Source organism: Notolabrus celidotus, chromosome 16 (genome assembly GCF_009762535.1).
Source record: "Notolabrus celidotus isolate fNotCel1 chromosome 16, fNotCel1.pri, whole genome shotgun sequence".
Lineage (NCBI taxonomy): Eukaryota > Metazoa > Chordata > Actinopteri > Labriformes > Labridae > Notolabrus > Notolabrus celidotus.
Genome location: NC_048287.1, coordinates 23,866,022 through 23,889,794, shown reverse-complemented (window position 1 = coordinate 23,889,794; position 23,773 = coordinate 23,866,022). Strand labels below are relative to the sequence as shown.

Here is a 23,773-nt window from a genome sequence, read left to right as displayed (position 1 = left end):
ATTTGGCAATTAAAGTGTGTCCTGATGCATCACTGATGGCCCTTTATTTTACTATCTTTGTAATCTGGAAAGTTTGATTGAATTAACTAAATATTATCCTTCTCTAGTCTTTATTCCGCCTCTGTTTCTGCTGTTTTCAGTGTCAGTAGGGTCAGTGGAGCACCCTAAAACAGCCCGTCCCCCCTTCTGTGATTGGTGACTGACTTAATGAGAGCTGATAGAAATGGAACGTGGCCGCTGCTGCTCTGTGGTTGGTCTTTTCCTCTTGCATGGTGGCACTGAAGGTTGAGGCTGGCCTGCAGGTCAAAGGTGTGCCCTTTTTTCACCCCAGCCTGAATAAGTCAAACTGTAATAGCTCCTTGGGGAGACCCTGTCCAAAGGAGGTGAGGGAGTTATTAGATCTTACTGCTCATCTGACGCACTGCCCCTGTTTTTCAGTAGTATTTAGAAAAACAGAAGCAGCAGAGCTCTGTTGTTTGAATGTTCGGAGGAGGGCTGTTGTTTGTTTGAGAACAAATAGTAGTTTTCATTTGAGGAATGGGTCACCATTTCTTGGTACTGAGTGGCGTCTGCTGGCATTAGTTACTGTTATGAAAACTGAGCTTTCCTTTAAAACATGGACTGGAATCACTTTTGGCATTGCTTTGGGGAAAAGGACAGACACTTAAAAGAGAGCTTTAGCACTAAATCTCCATTTACCTCCATTTGTCCATATATGGCTTTTCCTAAGTGAGGGTTTCATGCATGTTTTCACCAGCTGAACTGGACTGGTTGAGGTTTTGTGTGATATTTTTTATGTGGCCAGTGCAGCAGTGGAGCTCTTGTTTAGGTTGTAATCATTACCCAAACCTCATTAGGGTGCAATGAGCCACACACTGGTATTAACGGTAATTGACCTCAGCTTTTGGAACCCTGTAAAAGTTCCTGGCTGCAAAATATGACTTTGTTCTACAGTGTTCTATTATCCCACTAAAGGAATAGCATTCATCATTCTTTCAGCCGCCTGCTCTCAGAGAGGGGAATTATAATGGGGAGTTGAATAGCATCAAGCATGCTAAACCAATTCATTAGACATTGCTACGCTATCCAGATCTCGTTTTTAAGTGCTGCACATTATTATTTTTCTGCTTCACCGAGCTGGGGAATGAGTTGACACCTATTGCTGCAACGGCCCTGTAAAGTTCACAGTTATTGGGAGTCACACCAGTGAACCTCCCAGAACTATAGGTACCCCCTCCCCTTTATTTTCACAAGCGGGCTAAAAGAGGGTGTTTGCACTGGACTGTTTAATGTGTTTCTGAGCAATTGAATAGGGCAACTTTGTGAGTTCATTAATTGCATTAAATTACAGGACTGAATCAATCCATGAAGACATTAAGGCTATGGTTCTACGTTAAATCTGTATACACGAGAGTCTCTCACACATTGCACCACAAGTTTCACCATCAATACACCTTTATTCTAACACAGTGCACCCTGAAGCAGTGTAATATTAGCATCCCAATAAGTGATTTCACATCACATTACTGTATTGAAGGAGTGCTAGAGGCATGGCTCACAAACACACAACACTGTTCTGCCCTGCCAGCTCCAGTGCTGCACATCTTCATCAGTCTTTCACATTGCTTCTGGACGACCTTATGCCATTTTCGTGGCACAGATGGAAGCAGCTCTAGTGTGTTTTCTGGCTGATCAGATGATCACCAAATCACTTGACAGTCATCAAGCAGAATGAGGTGTGCTTTGGGGGGATATTGAGTAGACACTGGAATAGACATAGAGATGCTGATTTTAAGGAAGTAAAAAGAAAGGAACCTCTTAATTTTTTCTGGAGCTGTATTCCTTCTTAATAAAAGTACAGCATCCAAAGGGAAATGTAAATCATACAAGAAGTAATGTTCAAAATGTATGTTCTTTACCAACCAGTACATAAAGGATGTCAGTCCATGACTTTCAATATGAATCTTGGGACGCATAAATCCCAAATTTTCACACAGCCCTAATCCTCTTCACATGTTAGGTTATGGCTACACATCAGTGTGGTGAAATATATTGTGGGAATCATTGTATAGTGCTGTGCATCCTTCACAAATGAACAGAACCAGAGAAACTCATTGGATCCTGCACGGAATCACTGAAAATCTCAGCGGCATTAACAGAGTGTTTATAGTCACATGGGAGCAGTGATGTCCATGGCAGTCCATTTAGCTCCATTACTCACTGCCTTTAGTTCTAGTATTTGGGATAATTTGGCAAGGTTACTGATTTATGCAAACACCACGGCCCTGCTGATCTTTTCACATGAACCCCCTACTGAATACGAGTCCCCACTGAACCACAAAATATTTTTCTGTAAATAAATATCGGGACATAAATAATATTTGCAGAGCTGGGCAGCAAGCTGTTCAAGGAAGCCGCTCCTACACTCCGCAGATATTCTTTCTCCACCAATAAGAGATCTCAGAGTTGGTTGTGAAATATACTTCCACACTTTTACAGATGAACACCAGAAAGTTCCCCTCTGAGAGTGATCTCCTTGGCCTCTAAAATGTGCCCTGCTGTCTGCCGGTGTGGGGTAAATTACCGCCTGACAGGCCGGCTCTTTGTTGCATTAGAGTCCGGAGTGTGAGGGCCCACTCTGTCAACCTGTCACAGCAGGAGATTCTTGTCGCTGACACTTAATACTTTGTCAAAATCCTCGGATTGTAAACCTAAAGAAAAAAAATCTGCCTCCTTCCACCGGGAAGTCCTGCACTCATGGACGGGGGATCAAAGCGAAAGGGTGAGGATCGCCTGACACATTTCACTTCTCCCAGACGTCCTCTTTGACTCAACAATCCCAACAATCACAACAACGGTGTGAAAACCGAGATGAACCTCTCTGGAGAGGGTGGAGAGAGAAAAAAAGAAAAGCGGAAGGAATTTCCATCAATATAACAAGGGCTTGGAAGGTAAATAAAACCACTTGTTATAACAGGAACTTGAAATTTATAGCTTGTAGTATTTTGTCCTCAGCCCCTTGCTTGGTTTCAAAATAGTGCCGCCTTAATTATCTGCAGATGGAGATGGATGCAGCTGGTCTGTCAAAGTCTGAAGCCGTCTCTCAGAGCAAGAGATCATCCAGTCCATGAACTGCTTCCCTCCTGATAATAAGTTAGCTGCCCTGAGATTGTATCTGGCCGTTACAAGATACTCACAGTGAGACTTCACTGACAAGCTTCTGCATCAGAGTCCTTTCAAATGTTCCCCTCTGAGATGTTGAGCTCTGAAATATGATCAATTGACCTGTTAAGGATGTGTTCCCAATTTGTGATCTCGTAAAACATTATGGGATCATTATTTCCATATTTGTGGGACGCCAAAGGGTTCATGATGGGTTACCAGTTCTAACAGCATGAAGTATTTTTCCAGTGCTATTCTTATAACTGTATCAGCTGAGCCATGTTAGCTGTTTCCACCTACTTTCACTCTGTATGCTAATTTTTGCTAATTTCCTCCGGGTCCTAAAAACAACTTGTAATTTTCAAGTCTCTAAAAGGCTTTCTTAAAGCTTGAATAAACTTTGTAACCTTTATTTTAATACTATTAAACTGCTTCTATCATTTATTTGTTACCTACAGTTGTGCCAAACAGCACAAAGGTGGCAGATGAAGAGAAGAAGTTCCGTGACTGTGCTGACCTCTACCAGGCCGGCATCAATAAGAATGGAGTCTACACCATCCAGATCAACCCACAGGAGACCAAAAAGGTTAGAAGCCACAACCTTGAAGGCAGCGTTCACTGTAATCTGAAATTATCTACCTTCTTTTTTTAGGTTTTACACGGTTTCACTTTTTTATAAGTTGAGGTGAGACTTTCTAAGTTAGCTAAAAGACCTTGAGCCACTACTAAACACCAGCCACTGATGAGTGTGGACTATGGGTGCTAGCTGCTCCAGGAATAATGAAAGCTGAAAATACACTTGGCAGCTTTATAAGTGCTTCAGTTTAGCCATGGGGATCAGGTGTGAAAGGGTACACTGAGCTGATCGGGATGGTGACAACGTGTGCTTGAGTGTGTGGATGTGTGTAGCTTGACCTCTGCTTGCATTGCAATGATTGGAGCAATGATTCAAAAAGTTATGAGACTGTTGGGATAATAGCAAACAAATGTAATCAATTTATCTCAATTTTTATCTCATCTTTTCTCCTTGGAAAAAGATTTCTGGTTTAGAATTTACCATGAGTGCTTTCTGAGAGCTGATATTGCTGGAAAACTTGCTGTGACCTTTTATTACATCTGTGTGAGAACTTGTCGCTAAAGTTTCAAAAAGACAGTTATCCTAAGAATTCGACATAGCTTTGGTTATGTTGTTTAAATCAGTTTGAAAAGTAAAGCAAATTTTCAATGGACATTTAGATGGATATATTTTGCTGCTATATTGTATCCTGTTTAAAAGACTTAGCTAACAAGCTTAGCTAACTGGCAGCTCCCACTCTGAAAATGAAAGCTAGCTAGCTGTCCTGCTAAAATACTTTTTTTCTTCAATAACACCACATAGCTTTGGTTGTCTTAATTGAACAGAAAATAAAAGTTAAGTTTTTTGTAATTTGACAATTTGGTGGATCCAGTAGATTTTGTCCTTTTAGATAGTTAGCTTAACTAACTGACAGGGCCCATTTTCAGGGCTCTCCAGACTCACATATTGGGCGTGAGACACACACATTTCAATCTGTTCACACGCTCACACGCCACACTTTGTATTTCTCATGCACAATAATTACTAGGACAACGGCCACCAAGTTGCGCTGCTTTTCCTTCAGAAAGAGTTTTCCACGCACCAGCTAATCAAAAAAAAAAGACAGGAATATAGCTACCCAACAGCCAATCCAAAAATGGCATCACTGTATCCGGGTAAATTAATGCAACAAAAGTTACATTCCCAAAAAAAGGATGCACATGCGCAATGCAGACTGACCGCAGATTTGCAGATTAAAAACGAGGTCTTACTGTCCCCCCTGCTGGCAAAATCTCACTCTTAACTGAGTTCAAAACTTGAGAGCCCTGTATTTTAATTTCAGCTTGCAATTACAGCTTGTTTTATTGTGCTGACCATGTAAAGCACTTTGTAACCTGGTTTTGAAAAGTACTCTATAAATAAAATTATTATTATTTGGAAATTTAAGCTAGCTAGCTTTACTAGTCTAAGACAACTTGTTTTTCCAATAGTCCTGAACAGGTTTTTGTAATGTCAGTATGACACAGTTTGATACGTGTCGTTTTTATGAATATGTATATATATATATATATATATATATATATATTATTTGGAGGAACCCGTTATGCTGTCCTGTTTTTTATCATTTTCAAAGGTGAGCTAACTTAGTTAACTAGCTAGCTGGCACTTTTAGAGTGAGGGCGCTCTGTCAGTAAAGCATTAAGGCACAATTTCAGGGCAGTTAAGAAAGTAAGTGATCTAAAAAACTTGAAACACAAAGGATATATTGATTTTCTGACTTTATTAGCATAATGACTTTTAATTTCACATCATTTTTAAAGGTTAACAGGTGTGTGTTTGTGCGTGTGTGTGCCTCTCAGTGAAGCATGAATGATGAGCTGGTCTCGGAGAAAATCATTCTGTCAGGACTCCTTCTTTAATTATACCCAGGTTGTGTTCATGTGTGTTCAGCTGTGTGGGCTGGCTGAGGTGAGAGACCTTCTCTGCTCCACCCTGGGGTCTCCTCCTCAAAACAAAAGAGAAGCACTGCAGATAGAACACCAACCTCACATTATCAGCTTACACACACTGAGGTCCAAGGTTAAGGGCCACATTACGCCCAGGACCTCCTCTTTGATCCTGCAGAAACAAGGCCGTCTGATGAGGAACATCTCCTGGGAGCTGGTGAGGGATAAGGAGACGCTGATTAAGTTTAAGGAGGACACAGATATGTCGCATTCCAGGAGATGATTCATGATAAATGCTGGGAAAAGGAGTGTCCTAAACTAAATGATTGTCCTAATGACCTCTATTGTTTGCTAATGCCGCTGAGAATGACATTAAATTGGAATCTTTTGCTACATCTTCCGAAACTTTTGAAAATTCACAAATACCTTTGGGTGCTATTAGTATTCCATTACCTCTATGCATGTTTTCCCACCCTCCTTTGCTCTCTTGTTTCATTTGTGTAGGTGTACTGTAACATGGAAACAGCCGGCGGTGGATGGACGGTCATCCAGCGCAGAGAAGACGGCAGTGTTGACTTTCAGAGAACATGGAAAGAGTACAAGACGGTGAGACATGAGAAATGTGTGCTGACACTTGCCCTGCATGCACACACTCATTAATATCCATTAAAAGTAAGATGATAATGGCGACAACACATTTGAATCCATTAAGCATTAAATGTGAAGCAAGGCAATGAGCAAAACATGCTGTTTCAAAATACATTTCCATAGGGGGTTTGACAAATTGCTTGCACTTTCTGGCCTTCATAAACATCCTGAAAACTTAGAGAGTGAGATTATCTGATCCAAAATCCTTTGGAATGCTGCAGCCAAATATTTCCCTTCCTAAGAAAGAGCTTTCTCTCGTTTTATCGTACAAGCAATATTGTCAAGGGTGTCTGAAACCTCAGCCGAGGCTTTGTGACATAGTTTTCCTCCCTCCTTTACAACAGGAAATGATTACCACAGTGTAACACAACACATTTGTTTAGTCTCTTTTGCAACGTGCCAGGTGTTGCATCTGTTTGTCATCAAGGAGAGATTTTTGCATGTTTGTAGTGGGAGTGTTAATGTTTTCAGCCCAAATTGTGTTTGGATGGTAAATTGAAATTATTATTTCTGGCTGATGCATTGCTTGTGTTTGCTTTGAAAGTCACCTGTGTATACTTATCTCTATATGTCAGTTTATTATCACATGGACTGTGTTCATTCTGTCCACTGTAATCTGCTTTCTGTTTCCAATTTCATTGTTTCATCTCTCTCCACCTCTCATGATGCACAATATACAAGTAAGGGAAAGGATTTCAAAGACTCTCACGTTAGATAAATAAAAGCACTTAACTGGAAACAGAGGGAGCAGTGAGCGATCGTTTAAAAAAGAACAAAAAGGACAAGGTGAATGAAATACGATTTAAGATATATGAAATATTGCACCAAGGAGACAGATATGGAAGTCTTCCAGCTTTGAACAGGTGTTACAGAGAGCAAGAGGACAACATTTACATGATTATCTAACAGCTCAGATTACTGCTCCTCTCCTTGAACAGACTCAAGGTTGTCAATGTTGTTTTATTGTGTTATTAATATTTTCATGCTTGGTCTCCTGAGGCTTGTGTTCACAGACTTCATGTTTTTCAGAACGTATAAATCTTTCACTGAAAGCTGAGTTTCTTTGTCTGACCATGTAGAGAATTTTGCAACTGAGATAATGAGCAGACAGTGAAATGTGACCTTAAGATTACTTTCACATATCAGACCATATAAAGTTTATAACAACCTTACAAGGAGACCACACATCACAGCAGACCTTAACAATTATATTCTGAAGAGACTCGTATATCCATCTAGCATGGCTTGGTTCAGAACTATTATTTTCCAACTACCCCAAAGTGTAGTTACAGTATAGGGTAGCCAAGGGGACTATTGGAAAACTCAATGACTTGTGTAATTATCATCAATAAACTTGACTTTAATCGTAGTCGGTCATAACACATTTACACCACCTCTTACAGTAAACAGGGTAAAGCAAAGAAGTAAGAGAGAACAAAAAGGTTCAAATATAGTCGTAGTAGTAGTAAAAGAGGCAATTAAGTTGAAACAGTAATAGCACTGTGAGGTAACAAGCTCTGCCACAAGTAATGCATACATTGAGCTTTAAGTATTTTAAAGTGTTAAAAAAAGCAGGTCAACCAGTTGAAATATTTATGGTATCTACACATAGTGAAAAGACAGTTGAAAAGTTAAATGAAAGTGACAAGAACACAGTCGAAATACTGTAGTTACATATGCCTAAATTGAAAATCTGTTTAAATGTTAGCTAAATAAAGAGTCTTACTATGTACATATTAAGTGTTGATAAGTATTAAAACATTAATAACATGTAATAACAGTTGAATTAGTTAGCCAAAAACAGTTGGTAAAACTAGCTAAATCTGTACAAAACAGTCACAAAGATTAACTAAAACCAGTGAGAAAAAAGTTGAAATAGCTAGTTTAAATGTAAAACAAACATTTGAAATAGCTAGCTAAAAGCATTGAAAAAACATTGAAATAGCTAGCTTAAAGCTGTAGAAAACAGTCACAAAGATAAGCAAAAGACAGTAAAAAGCAGTCGAAATAGATAGCTTAAATCAGTGAAAATAGCTAGCTTAAAGCTATGGAAATCAGTCAAAGGACTGCAAGCAATGAAAAACGGTTAAAAAACATAGTTAGCTTAAAGCTGTGATAAAACAAGTTAGCCTAAAGGGACTGGCATGCTGTGTAAGTACTCAGTATAATAAAATCATCAAACATGGATTGGTTTTGGTCACAATGTAGAATTTTGCAGCATTTAGCAGAACTGACATGGTGGAAATGATATATAATAGTTCTAATTAGTGTATATTCACCTGAATACAAAAATAGTGCTGGTTTTGTTAACTTAGAATAAACCCTCTGTATCTACAGAAGGAGTAGTTTCATAAAGGAGGATGAGCTGGGGCGCAATTAAATCTAGAATCTGACCACTAGATATCGTTAAATATTCCTATTTCCACAAACTGTGATTTTAAAGTAATAATAAGTTTTATTGCTGTTGAACTCGTACTTGTGAGCTCATATAATACTGCAGTGAGGGTTAAGATAAAATAGTTGAAAATCACTGTTGTAGTATGTCTCTATGTGCAGCAGTTTCTGATTTACAATGCTCCAGGTTTACAAGTGTTTTTTTTTTTTTTTTGGTTTCAGGCAAAGTGATTCTAGCAAGTGTAACTGAAACGCGAACCAAGCACTCCGTCCAACTATATGACTAACCATCTCCTCATCTTCTCTGAGCTGATAGATGTAGATCAGGTTTGCGTGTGAACGATTGCAAAGCACCGGAACTATACGAAAGAAACCTGTCAACAGATTTTGACTCCAAGCTTTTTAATCCAGCCAGGGTGCTTGAGATAAACCGCGGTCACATTAGGAGGCATTGGCTCGAACTGAAAGTCAGTAAGAGGGGAACATCTCATCAGGAGCGAGATCGATCGTAGAGAAAGAGAGAGAAATAAGGAGAGAAAGCAGTCACTTTCTCTTCCACCCACTCGGCAGGACATGCCTAAGGCCCAAGGAATGCCCCATATTTACTTTCCCTCCTTCCCATTTCTCATCACCACACACGCTCAGCACAAACACAGACTTCACCCTGACTTTGCTTCCCTCCTCCTCCTTCCTCTTCCCCGATCTCAAATGGAGCGGTTCAGACTGTTCTGTCAGAGCTGTAAAGTCATCCCACTTTGTGATATTCCCCTCTGCAATCTGCTGCTCTCGCTGCTGTCAGAAGTACTTTGTCTGTGACCGGGAGCCCACTCTGATCAAATAAAAACACTTGCAGTTGTTTGAAGGAGTGTCTGTGCGTGCAGCACATATTTTAGGAAAGAAGTCTTTAAGTAAAAATGAGTTTAACATGTGTGACTAGAGCGGAAGACAGAAATGGAAAAAGGTGTCAGCTGGTACCACTTAAAGGTATGCTAGTCTAACCACACGAGGGATCAAGCCAAAAGCATGCAAAAAAAATATGAATAAAAACAGCATTTAGAAATGAAAAGCTCTTTTCTTTTTTACTTAGATTTACAGAAAATAAGAATAAAGCCAAGTACCTTGAATAAAAGGAAATCTGCTGCTTCCACAGTCAAATAAACAACCATATTATCTTTTATCAGGGACCATTTGTTCTGATCTGATTCCTGACTAAATCAATAAATAGATTAGAAAATTCTGTCTGGTCCATTTCACAATTCTCTAGTTGTTTAGCTTCTTGGATATGACAGGAAATACCCATGGATAATCTGTAATCTAAGATTACCAAAAAGGATCTCCTCATGTTTATTGTGTTTCCCTCTCTTTGCAGGGTTTTGGGAGCCTCTCTGCAGAGCACTGGTTGGGGAACGAGTATGTCTACCAGCTAACCAGCAATAGGCAGTACGCCCTCCGTGTGGTGCTGACAGACTGGGACGGACACCAGGCTTTCTCATTGTATGACCGTTTCCAGATTGGCAGTGAGAAGCAGAACTACAGGTAAAACAGCCCATATTGGTACAAAAGAGTGGGATAATTGTCTTTTCAGGCCAAGGAACGTACTGACAGCTTTTCATGTTGGCTGGTGAATGTCTTAAAGATTGGATATTTTTCGCAGAATTCATGGTGATTTGAGCTACACTTGCATATTTACGAGGTATCATTATAACACATTTCAAACAAAGGCGATTCAGACACAGAGCAACATTGCAAAGACAGTTAGAATAATGAGTAACAAAAGCATTTGAATATTATAAAAGATAAAATTATGTCATTTTTAAAAAGTGGTGATAGTTGGACTGGAACCTGCTTTTGTCCAGTTGTCAAATTAGCCACTTATGTCCACTTCAAGATGAATCATTGTAACCTTGTCAATCATTAAACCTTGATTCTCACACCAATTTATGTTTGTCACATACTTTGATGGATGAACAAGAACCTCAAAACTAATGACAAACACAGATACACCTCTTTGCTTTGTGCTTAGTGCAAATTAGCTAATGTTAGGATAACATGCTATCAACATCATACTAATGTCATTGAGATCAGGATAGCATGATGTTCGTGTTCTCTTCAAAGCACTGCTGAGCTTCAGTATGGCTTCACATAGCCTCTAGTGTAGGTTTAAAGCATTGACTTTACATACGTGTATACGGATGATGCACTTCTATATCCTCCAATTGTAAAACAGGGAAGCCAGATCACTGCATTAGTGGGGGCTGACATACTGTGTTTGTGACATATTTTGGCACAAAGGCATGCACATGCAAGAGCGATCCGTTACTCTGCTAATGCAAGATCCCATATTTGTCAACAGAGCTGTCAATCATGTCGTCACATTCCCTCGGTTTAGCATCTCCTAAAATTGAACACTCACACATTAATCAGCGTGATGAGAACTAACTGTCATGACAGAGAGCATCTTGGAGAAATTTGTGACATAATTTTCTACTCTGACCCATTTCCCATCTGTTAACATGGAGGAGGCGGGGTTTATGACCTACGCTGCAGCCAGTCACCAGGGAGCTCTAAAGTTTTGCCTGCTCTCTTTGGAACTGTTGTCTCACCCATGTTTTTATTAGTGGCCAGCATGATGTCATTTGGTTTGTGGTTGTTTGGAACTCATGGCATGGCATTTTATAGGTCACATTTATTTCTTTGAAACCTTATGTACCTTGGACTTCCAGTGTAATGTCATATCGTGACAGGTCCCTTTGGTAACCGCTAGTGAATGAAAAGATAGCAATGCCCCAAAGCAGGAACTTCACGCTGACTTTAAAATACAGATAAGTACCAGGAACCTGCTTACTGATGATGAAAAGATATCAATAGATGAAGTGAAGAGATAGACTTCTTGCAACAAGTGGAACAGCAGCCTGTTAGCTTCCAGAAAGGCAGCAGGTTTAAGACACTTCCCAATAGGTTTGATCTTCTGAAACCAAGAGGCTACATCATCCTTTCATCCTCAGTCTGCGGTGTAACACAGAGTCAGCACAGTCTGTGAAGTGAAAGCATCAGACGCTTCAAGCCTCCTGCGACTACACAGGATGTTTCATGAAACAGTATCAAGCGTGGGTCACGTTTTGGCAGCAGTTACTTCACAAGACACAATCTCTGCAGAGCATGGGTAAAACTGAGGGAAACTGAGCAGAGGCCTATAATACATGCTTCAAGTTGTAGTTAAAGCATGTAATATAGCATGAACTGTAATGCAGTCTTTGTGGAAACCTGAACTGATTCAAATAGAAGCATATTTGTTCTATTAGATTTGCTTGAGAAGTAGCAAACATGGCAGACACGCCTTCTGTGTACACATGCTTCTAGCCACTTGTCTGTCTCTTTAGCATTTGTCACCACTGAAGAAAGGAAATAAAGTAAGCAAATAACACTTCAGTCAAAAACAAGATGTTTTTACGTGTGAGTCATAAACACAGCCAAAACTGTGAACCTTCCAGACACATCAATCACTCCATAAAGTTATGTAAGTCTGCGGTGAGGCTTCTCTCACTGCACATTCCCTCTAAACTGAACATATCACTTGTCATCATCTCCTCATCGCAAACTTGACCTTGATTGACGCTTTGTCTTTGTGTCTTGCGGGGGCGAAGGTTTCTATTTTCCTTTGAGGGGGTTAATGATAACAGGCCTCAAACTATGGCAGATGCTTGGCCCTCTCAGATGTGGAAACTACTGCAAATTCCACAGACTTCCAAGCAATTGCTGGCTTCAAGGGAGAAGCTCTGACATCTCCAATTCGGCAGTTTTCACTGGATGACTGGTTCCTTCTGATAAGAGGTCCCTTCAGTTGCGAAATTGCTTGTGTTCAGCTTTGAATGACGAAATGAGGGAAGAGAATCTGATGCCTAAAAGCTTTTACCTCAACCTTTCCGTGCCTTGCACCAAACCACAGAAAACAATATGAGTGTCAAGTGTTTCCCTGCAGCAGGAGGCAGTTTGGCTTGTTGCCATATCTAGTTTTCAAATTGTCTTGCGATGACAGGGGGGTTCACTTTGCAAGGTTTTCATCCTGGTGAGCTTGTACCTTGAGTGAGCTTTGTGGTTTCCTTTGAGGATTTGAGAAACGGATTTTAATTAGTCAGAAAAGATTGAGTTGTGTTTTGTTGAAGATGGAGCAAATGTTCACCTCGTTACCTTTGGTCTTTTTATTCCTAGCTCAGATATTTGAAGGTACACACACTCTTACCCCTTTTCCACCAAGGCAGTTTCAGGGCCGGTTTGTAGCTGGTGCTCAATTGAGAACTAAAAAGGGGTATCTGATTCCTGACTTACTAAACAGATACTTGAAATCTGGCTCATATGTTTTTCAGGTTGGTTATTTCACTGTTTCTTAGTGGAAGGAAATTCTGTGCTAATTTAGTCTTTTCAAATATTTATCACGATCTAAATACTTCTGTAACTATCTTTTACACCTGCATGGTTAAAACTGTCTCCTTTGGAACAATGATACCTAACTTCCCATGCAGACCTTTTGTTCTTCAGAATTAAGGAAACAATAAATGTTTTTGGTCCCGCTGAAGCAGGCGAAAGGGCATCCCCAGCCATTCCAGATGCAGGCTCTTGCTGTGCAGGACATGCTGATCTCTATAAATAGATTTGCTCTTGAAAAATAGTCGTGGTATGATAATCACACATTGCTCTTCTGAGTCCCGTGCCAAAACAAACCAGATGGCCTGGCCTCGGACAAACCAACACTGCCACGCTCTGTTCTTTCTGCTCTGTCACTTTCCTGCTTCGAACTGTCAAACTATCTGTGATCAGTTCTGCAAATCATATACATCACCCTGAAACAAGACAAAGTTTGAACTGATCCAGCTTGTGTTTTGGTTGTTTCTTTTTTTTTCCTGTCATTTGTCTGGATTCTCGGAATGCAGTCTGCGTCAGCTTGAGTACAGTCAATCTGCCTGCTGCTGCACTCTGTCTTAAACACACTATAAAACAAAAGTGCACAAACAAAGCCACAAACAGCAAAGAACCACTTGGAAACCAGGTAGAACGACTGTGTAGTCTAAATCACACGACGCACACGACTCACCATGTATCAAACACAATGCTGAGCACTTTAAGCCAGTTTGTCCTGCTTCCAACTTCTTGGTTTCATATACACACTGAAAAGGAAATTACTCAACTTGCAGAGAGGGAGGGAGGTGTGCAATTATTCCTTTGTGAAATATAGAGTCCTAATCCTAAAGTAATGAAACCATATAGACACAAAACACATTTATTACCAGCGCTCTGAGAGTTTGGACCCGCTATTCCTCTTTATTCAGCCGTCCAAACCCTTGTTGGCTTTGTAAACTATAATGAAAACTTATATCAGGATATTAATCAAATTATTGACAGACAGAATCATATTTTCAAAGTAAAGATATCATGTTAGTGCTCAGGTAGAATTTGAGAGAATGGAATGGAATCTTAAATGATTACGATTTTAATAGAAGCGATTTCATTTTATAGATAGTCTCTAATCTTATTGTCTACATCTCAAAGAAAACTAATTTAAACATCAATAAAATCTAGTTTTTACTTGATGCAATAATGTTGGGAAGGCCTTAATCCATCAAAGTCATTCAGATTAGTTTACTACAGTTTAAAGCCCGGTTAAATACCACTCTTACGATGGAAAATCCTGCCCTTTGGATGTTTCTCTGTGAGTCATTAATGTTTGGGAGAGAACAGTGCCCCATTGTACCAGCTCTATATGTTGTGTCTTAATTTGGGGTGCGAAATCCACATCAAACCGCCAAATTTGGACAATATTTGAATGCACTAAATACAGAAGTTACATCTTAACTAGCAGAGCATAACGTCCATACTAACCTTGTTGCAGAAATGGCTTTTTTTGACGTCCTCTGACCAATCAGTGAAAGGCCCTTTTCTTAATTGTGTGTCTGAAACAGTGCTAACTCCCATGCCTTACTGTCTATACACAAGCTAATGGTTGAAAATAGCATCAGTTAACTGTTAAAATATGACATAGCCTAATGCTAAGATGACAATCAACATCATACACAGATTAGCCATACTTTTAAGACCACTTGCCTAATACTGTGTAGGCCCTGGTCTCAGACCTCTGAAGGTGTGCTGTGGTGTCAAGTACCAAGATGTTAGCTGGAGATCCTTTCAGTCCTATGAGTTGCAAAGTGAGGCCTCCATGGATAGATCTTGGTTGTCCAGCGCATCCCACAGATGCTTGATTGGATTAAGATCTAGGGAATTTGAAGGCTGAGTCATCACTTTGAACTCCTCCAGGCTGAAGTATCCATCTATCGTGCGTAATTTCTAAAGTGCTCCAAAAGAGAGCTTTGAAGTAGAAGCTGATCAGAAGGCCTACAGCCAAATCTACTTGAGCTACATCTGCTCAATGTAAGCTGACATAAGAACTGTTGTTTTAATGTCGAACGAACAAATCCTGTGGACACTATGAGAAATACATTTGGATTGACTGGAGCAGCAAAATTCCCACTGAACCACAACCTCATAATATTGTGAAATGTGCTGTTTTTATTTATTTTTTCTTCATTGTGAGTGAGGTCACCATAATTGCAGAGGTTACTGTCTTTATAAACAGCAGGAAAAGTCCCCTGCCATCATAGTTGAATTAGCTGCTTGGATACAGCATGGGTTGCAGAAAAGAAAATAATAAAATCAAATATAATTTCATGACCTGTGCAAATAGTTTTAATGATAGCCATCAGATCAAAACACTCACTTAATCACCATCATTCATCAAAATGTATTCGCTATAAAAATGGCTTTAGTGTTATGTGTCACCAAGAACAGATGGGTTGTAGTAAATGTTGACTTAAGCAACACAGAGAACACAACAGAAAAGCGCCACAGAAAGCTAAGAGGTCGTTTGAAGAAAATACAGATGGAATGAAAGAAATAAAAATAATGCTGAGTCTGAGGGAAAGTTATTGCTCAGAGTAAAGCAAATTGCACAAAACTGGATTATGTGACTAACAAGACGGAGCCACAAACTAATTTGAATCACACACAATGCCAGCATATTTAAATAGTGTCAGAAAGATAAACACTGATGATTGATGATACTTGAAATAACAGAGGTTTTTTTCTTTTCAATTTACACTGTAGGTGGCTTTGTTCAATTTTCCTAAACACGGTATGTTTGACAGTTTGATGAAGGCTTTGCACCAAATAAATACCACGAGTTATTTTGTTTTCTGACCGAGAAAAAAACATCTGAATTTGTAGAATTCTGAGGTGTACAGTGTTATTGCGAACATTTCATGTGCTATACAAGAAAGGAGGGGCTCTGAGGCAGAGTTGTTATCCCTCAAAGGCTGACTGAACTGAACTATGAAGTATAAGTCGGTATCGTCTTTATAGAGACGTAGCTAACAGTCATGGGTAACAAAAGAAAGTGTCTTAGTAAACAGTAAAGACAGCTGATAATGACCAAAGTACTAAAAAAACTGGGAAGTTGAAATTCCATAATTATAAAGTATATAAGTATATAAAACAGTGTCATCTGCATAGAGACCTACTTGACAAACATGGGCAGCAATAGAAATGTTCTAATAAAAACTAAACGGACCGTTTTAATGGCCACTATATTCAAAGAAATTTCATTTAAACTAACGGAATATTTGCAAGCCTCATGTGGCTTACTAACTGTGACAACCCCCCTCCACCTCCTCCCATAAGAGCTGTTGAGCAAATGTGTGTGTAATCATGGTTTAATGGCAGACTGAGTCATAGGGGTAGGAAACCTTAAGTGGCATTTAGTAAATTTCTTGGTAATAAAACAGTAGTTGATATTGTGACAGACTTGGGACTATAACCAAAGGGGTTATAAAGTCTCATGACAGAAAGGAAAGAAGAGAACAAGACACAGTGACTGATTCTCGTGTTGATAATGTTTGTGAAGAACATTATACTTAGTAGACTGTTCTAAGTTAATTCTGGACCTTTGGTAACTTGGATTTAGGCTGTGAATAAATCTAATATCTAGGGCAATATTGTGATTATGACCCTCAGCCCCTCCAAAGGTTTGATAAACCAGGAAGCGGTGCAGCTGTAACATTGTGGACGGCAAGCAGAAACAAACCTCCTTCAGTAGAAATAACTTCTTAACTTTGAGTTTCAGGTTGAATGACAAGTTCAGCTTCAAAGCCCACTTCAACAGCGATAACTAAATGGATGGCTACAGCTTACAGGCCAATTAATATTGTGAGGACAAGGGTCTGCTTAAATAGTTGGTATCCCATCCTACGACTGCATATTTCATTCACCTTTGAAAGCCACCACTTCACCAAAATACTTGTATGAAGATGAGAAAACCAAACAAGGAGGAGGCTTTAGGACAGACAAACACTTTCATTCTGAAATATATCTGGACAGTTTTTGTCTTTTTTTTTATTGTTGCCATAATAATCAACAAATTAGCATAAAGAAAGCACATTTTTCAAGATTACTCCAGTGTTGATAAGAGTATTAAAAAGTTAAACATATCCCTTTAAGGTACTTGTAGAACAGATAAAAACTAGGTGATTCATTTGTGATGAATCACACATTATTCATGCTATTAATTGTGATTAAATATTTGAATTGATTGACAGCCCTTGGAATATCATATTCAGTTTTGCTGAAGATGTTTTGGGAAATAGTGCTGTACTCAGCTACAGATACCAGTAGTCTGACTGTGATTAATAATGTGCTTTTTGTAAGGTTAAAAGTATAGATTTTATGCTCTACTAGACATGGTCAGTAAGTATTTTTAATGTACCATAAAGTACTAACATGCACACAAGAATGTACTGAAGCACACTCAGATAATCGTCATTTCCAAAGTTTTCTGAGGTTACAGCAGTTAATTATATGCACAGACACATGTTGAGGCTTATGAGGAGAAGTGTTTTCATACTTTCAAAGCCTTTGAGCTGTTAAAAAAAAACATGTTTTTAGTACAAGCCATTACATCTTTATTCAATATTCATTCTTGTTCATTCAGCCAAGTTCTTAAAGCCAGTCATTTCTCTTTATGCTAATGGACCGATTTCCCCGTGGAAAGATCTTTTTTAAGATTCTCTTCATGAGAGGCACTGGTGAAGCTTTGGCCTTTAAAACATTCTGACCTTCTGTTTCCAAGAATTAAACCAAGATAATCTTAGATATCTTGAGTTATGTCTTGAACCTCATCCCTGGAAGCCTAGTGTTCCACAGTTTCAAATGATACAGACATGAATCATCAAAGCTAAAGACTCAAACACACTTACTGGACAGAAAACTAGGATCCACAATAGGATTTGTTGGAAACAAACAACCTGTTGTAGATTTAAACGTTATCTTTTACAAAGCTGTGAACTGGGAATATGTCTTGGTGATTGTGCTGCCATCTCGATTTCAACTGCAGGAAATCTAAAAGTTTGGAATGAAAACGAAACAAATTAGTCATAACTCGCAAACAATTCCAACCCAAGGTCCAACTAGCAGCTCTTTCCAAAGCTTTTAACCAGATTACACGGTATTCATCGGAGGATAAGGTCTGCTCAGTAGGCATGGAGAAAGAGATTTTATATTGAATTCAGATATCAACAGATTCATCCATCGTAACCTAAGAAATGTAATCTGCAGACGAAATCTGCAAAATGATTGAAAGCTGGGAAACAGAAAGACAAAACGTTGTGCTCGATGTCCAAGTCAAGAATGAATTTTCGTGGTTAAATGGGCAGACGTTTTCAAAGAGAAGTGTCCCAAAAACATAATCCCCAATGATCCTATCATCAAAACTAAGACTAACATGCAGATTTCTATCATATAAGTAAAACCTATCTTTCCTGGTTGTCAATTGTCCTCTATTGACAAGACAATCTCTGAAAATGTATAAGATCAAAGTTTGAGGTAACATACCTGGAATACACTCAAGTGAAATTGGTATATCGCATGTTTATGTTTGTACACTGCCAGTTGTGAAACATAGATAGCAAAGTGTCCAGAAATGCTAAACTAAAAGACAGTGTTAGCCAAACTGAGGTTAGCTGGGAAGTTAATAGAGCTCCAAACTGATTAATGGTATCCAATCTACTAACTCATCTATGCGCCAAGAGATTATCGTTGAGGTAGAGGTTGGCATTGAAAGGACTTCATGCAGACATCAATGCCACAATTTGGCTACTGCAGTGGCATGAGCACCTACAGAGAAATCTATTATCTTGTGATTCACTTCCGAATAAGGGGTCATAAGTTTACAGGAAAAACATCATGATAAAGAGTAGTAAAAAGTAAAAATGCTACGTTCTCTCAGTTTATCCTCAAGAGGAGAAAAAGACATTTAAATATTTTTGAATGGGGGTCTGACTGATCTAGGTTGTTCAGAAATCAAAATGCTGATTGGTTTATGCGACACAGCATCAAGCAGACTTGGATGTCAAGTTGACATTTTTGGTTCTAAATGGATATTAGCTGCACTTGCATTAAGACATCTGTCTAAAGACGTAAATAAATCCTCATCAGATTACCACCGATGGGAGCTGACATATCATTGGTGTGTGCACTACCTGCTTTTGCTCTCCACTTGGACAGTTTTTCCTGCATACACTAAATAATAGATTAAAAAAATCCAGACCCCGGGTTCAGATTCTACACATTTATTTAAAATCTGTAAATAGAAATTATTAAGCAGATGACTGTACCATTTACTACAAAGGACATTAAGAAAATCTATAGGCACTATAGCTTACCCATATCCATCTGCACATAATGTTCCCATCAGTGTACTGTCGCTATGGAGCCATATGACACCCAGTGGCAAAAGAGACCAGCCAAGAAGGTCTTAGTTAGCCAGACACCTCTGCAGACTTTGCAGTAGGAAGCGAACCATTGGTCAAGGTGATTAACCTCTGCAACGGGCCAATCAGACTGCAGTTCAGGAAGCTAATGACTGCCAGGTGTGCAACAGCACGCGCTGAATAGGTTGTCGCCCTTCATGTGGAAGATGAAAGAAAACAAGCAGACCAAGCTTTGGTGTGTCAGTCAAGAGATGAAAAGTGACATTTATTTTAAGAAGTGCTGCAGCCACTTTCAGGATAGCCTCAAGAAACATTTTGTGAACATTATAGTGACCGTTTACACCACTTCAGTGTTTTATTGCTGTTGTATTCTTCAAAGAGTCACTTGAACTTTGCACACAGTTACATACATTCCATTAGACACTTTGGTTTAGTGCTTTTCCCCTAACTCCTCCAGGGAGTTTCTTTCATAAAGTTATTGTATGACAGCCATATCCTCTGTTTAATGTCACACAGTGTGATGTGAAATGGGAAGTGTCAGATTTAAGTAAGACTGCAAACAGGCGACATTATTAACAGATCCAGGGCCTGAAGCCAGCCCCAGACTGCTGATCTAACACATCTCTGCTGTGTGTGGGGACAAAGGGACACATTTGATCATCTCTGCTTTTTCAATCAGACACATTTCTACAGATTGAAGGCTTATTTATGTATGCATGAGTTATTGAATTAGCTCATGGGCATTTCCAAGTTATTTTTTAAATCGGGCGTCGTTGGCCTAGCGGTCTAAGTGTGCGCCCCAAATACAGAGGCTGTAGCCCTTGTTGCAGAGGTCGTAGGTTTAATTCCAGCCTCAACCATTTACTGCATGTGCTCCCCCACTCTCTGCTCCCCACATTTCCTGTCTCTCTTTAGCTGTCCTATCTATTAAAGGCAAAAATGCCCTCCAAATTATAATTTTTTAAAACCAATCTTTTTAAATCAAAAACTTCAACGCTAAAAATTTTGTAATGTCAGTAAATATGTTGGAACATGAAGAAGTATGACAAACATTTGCTCTTTTTACTTGTTATTCTATGTCTTTTAATTTATGATTAACCTGTATTTATGGATGCTCACTGCTCGTCATAAACCTGGACACTTGGGCACTCTTGGAAAAGAGACTTGAATTTGCCCTGGTTTAAGACACATTAGCTTAGAAAGCTCTATTAGTTATAAAGTGTAATGCCTCCATTGCCATTTGAGCTCCATTAGGCTTCCCTGATGTCTAACCTGACCCTGCTAAAATCATTTCCCAAAGACAAAGTCTGCAACAATAATACTTTAGAGTGTAGGCTCAACATAAATGAAACAAAACTTACAGCAGACCCTTAGGACGTTATTTAACCCGAATGGCAGCCCCAGGAGTTAAAAAAAACTAAGCCAATGCAAAGTGCAAAAGCTGCAGTTCCTTGAGTGTCCACCTGAGGCTGAAGCCAAGCAGTCCCCTTTAGATCCCATATTAAATGCTAATTTTACAACAGAGGGAAACATGTTAACGACCTAGCTAAAAAAAACAACCTTTGGATAAATCTTGTCGTATCTGTTGATTTATCTGCTTTGATTTTCTCAGGGCTTTAGACATTTGCATAATTAGGGGCAAGCTAACACCAGAGCGTTGGGTGGCTGTTTTCCAGGAGGCTGAATGCCCTCCTCATTTCTACCTCTTTGCCTGAATCCAGGTTGATCAAAAGTTAGTTTGAGTTAGCATTTCCAATATGATGACTGCCATCATTGGGCTTCACAACGTCTCTTCACTTCTGTGTTGGTTGCTTGACTACTCCCATGTTTCATACACACTTTGGGACTATGGGTTGACCCAAATACACTTCACTTTCCCCCAGTGGTATTTGGTCATATGGATACTACTGGTTTTGTTTTCCAAAGCTTTGATCCTTCTTCATCTGAGACACTTCTAGCTCACCCAATACAGTATGTGTGGATGTTTAATAACATTGAGTAATTGCCATTTGAAATTAAACAGGATTGGGTCCAAATAGAAAACCCTGAAAGGACAAATGCCCTGAGGATAAGCATAACAGCAACAGTTTAAAATGGGTGTGACTGTCTGCTGAGGCAGATTAAGTGTATTATTCTAATTGAATTGGAAACAGTTGATTTGAAGACAGGCCTTTTCTTTGTCAAACTCAAACTGAATTTAAATTTTCCTCACTTTTAGCGAAACCAAACACTCTCAGGCTTATGTGATACCACTGTTGGCAAATGGAGAAGCACTTTTACTGCTTTGACTTTCCAAATGTATTGAAGATCAAAAACAAGCCAAGCGTTCCCAGTGGATATTAGTGGAATTAGATGGCTGGACACCAACACCCCTCCCCAGACATGTCATTGAGTACAATGATCCCTCTCGCAGCCCAATATTGTGTTTACTAATGAGCCTTGACCAATCACATTACTAAGTTTCTCTTAAGGGAACAATCAGATTAGCACGCTTTACCAGTTAAATCCCTGACCTAGCTGATGAGCAGATGTCTGTTCCCTGATACATTTCATTAACACAATTAGTAGACGCCATCTCTGTGTGCATCTGTTTCTTCTAAAAATCTAAGAGGCAGGCCTCAGGAAAAGCAAGTCGGTTACTTGAACCATTTTTGGATTACCCCACTTAGCATTTGGAAGGATCCTAACAGGGAGAGTGCACACGTCAGTCAAGTTTTGAACTGTCTGTGTGTAAATATGTGGCTCATGTGGTAAACAAAGCCGCAGACTTTTTTAAGCCGTCTGTCAAAGTGTCATCCTGTAAATCCCTCCTGATGATGTGCTTTGGATGGTTCGTCAGCGCAGCAGACCTGGTAAGAGCCCTGGAGGGTGGAGAGTTACTGTGCAGCGAAGTCTGTTCTTCATCAGAGCACGAGCAGACCTCTTCCTTGACACTGCATGTTTTATTCTCCAAATCAGGAATTAGCAGATAGAAGTCATGCTACCCGTAAGTGAAGCAGGATGTGAGTTACTGTTAACTGGAAAACCTCTCTAAAGACATCTGTCGCTTTGTAGGCAACACGTAATACAACAGCTTGTGAGAAACAGGATGTAGTGTGCATTTTCTTCATTAAAAACAAGTATGGACAATGGTGTTTAGAGTTTCAACACTGATTGAAAGAGTGTGTGAAGATGTTAACTGGTCATCTATGTGTAGACCAAATTGTACTGGGTTGGGCAATACTGATATATTTAATCCTCTGCTAATTTAAAAATACATTCCTATAGTTATTTTTTAGATGAACTATGTTAGCAAGTCTTTGTGTCCCTAGATCATCATGAACAAAATCAATAACATCTTTAACTTAGTATTTCAAGCTTTTGACCAGTACTAGAAGGTGCCAGAAAAGTCATTTACTTAACTAGCTTTCATTTACAGAGTTTATTTGATACGTTTGACTTTTATATAAAACCAGTCAGGAAATACCCTGAAACGTGTACAAGACATTATTGGTAAAGAGATAAGAGCTGCTTTGTCCAGAGGGGGCGCCAAAACCAACATAGACTGCAAGTTCCTCACAGGAGCTTTTAACATAATCAATGTTAATCAATCAATCAATCAATCAATCAATCAATCAATCAATCAATCAATCTTTATTTGTATAGGGCCAAATCACAACAAACGTTATCTGAAGACTTTTACAAACATAGGAAGTAGGGCTGTCAACGAATATTCTAAATTCGAATATATATTCAAATATAAAAAAAAACGGAGATTCGATTGTGAAAATTAATATTCGACTGTGGAAAAAAAACACATCAGCGGCTGCTTTGCGAGTGGGCACACTGCATGACGGGTCAGGGACAGGTCACAGGAGTCACACATGCACAGCGTGAAGCAGATGGCAGAGAGAAATCTTTCCGTCCCCTGATCCTCAGTGCGCTCTGAACGTGTCTTTTTCTCCGCTGGGAACATAGTGAATAAAAAGAGATCGGGCCTCTTCACATGTGGACTGTCTTGTGTTTTTGGCAAATAACCTGTACGGCCTAAGACCCTACATTGACAGTGGACTAAAAGAGCCAGACAATCAGTGACACTGGGATAAAATGCAGTTTTTCCTCTCTTTTTCTATACAAGCGCCAAGAATGTAACTACTTTTTTGTTTTTAACTTTAACTTCAGTTAATGTTAATATTTGCTTGAATCACTGAATGAAGCCTGCCTATATTAGGGGCAAGAGTCGGGACCTTTAATTGCTCGCACAAGTCTTGTTCAGCACT

General features: G+C 39.3%; 1 protein-coding gene and 1 long non-coding RNA gene across 2 annotated transcripts in view; one reads left to right on the top strand and one right to left on the bottom strand.

Annotated features, from left to right (window-relative positions):
• angpt1 (angiopoietin 1) overlaps positions 1–23,773 on the top strand; it is a 67,047-nt gene that overhangs the window by 33,023 nt on the left and 10,251 nt on the right. The window contains exons 5-7 of the mRNA XM_034705314.1: positions 3,621–3,748; positions 6,169–6,270; positions 10,076–10,242. Coding sequence (XP_034561205.1) covers positions 3,621–3,748; positions 6,169–6,270; positions 10,076–10,242 — 397 coding nt within the window. The remainder of the gene's footprint in view (positions 1–3,620; positions 3,749–6,168; positions 6,271–10,075; positions 10,243–23,773) is intronic.
• On the bottom strand, positions 5,505–14,654 carry LOC117828279. Its single transcript, XR_004634378.1, has 3 exons — positions 14,581–14,654; positions 6,118–6,239; positions 5,505–5,878 (listed from the first exon to the last, which is right to left on the bottom strand). It is a non-coding gene; the product is annotated as an uncharacterized LOC117828279 (long non-coding RNA).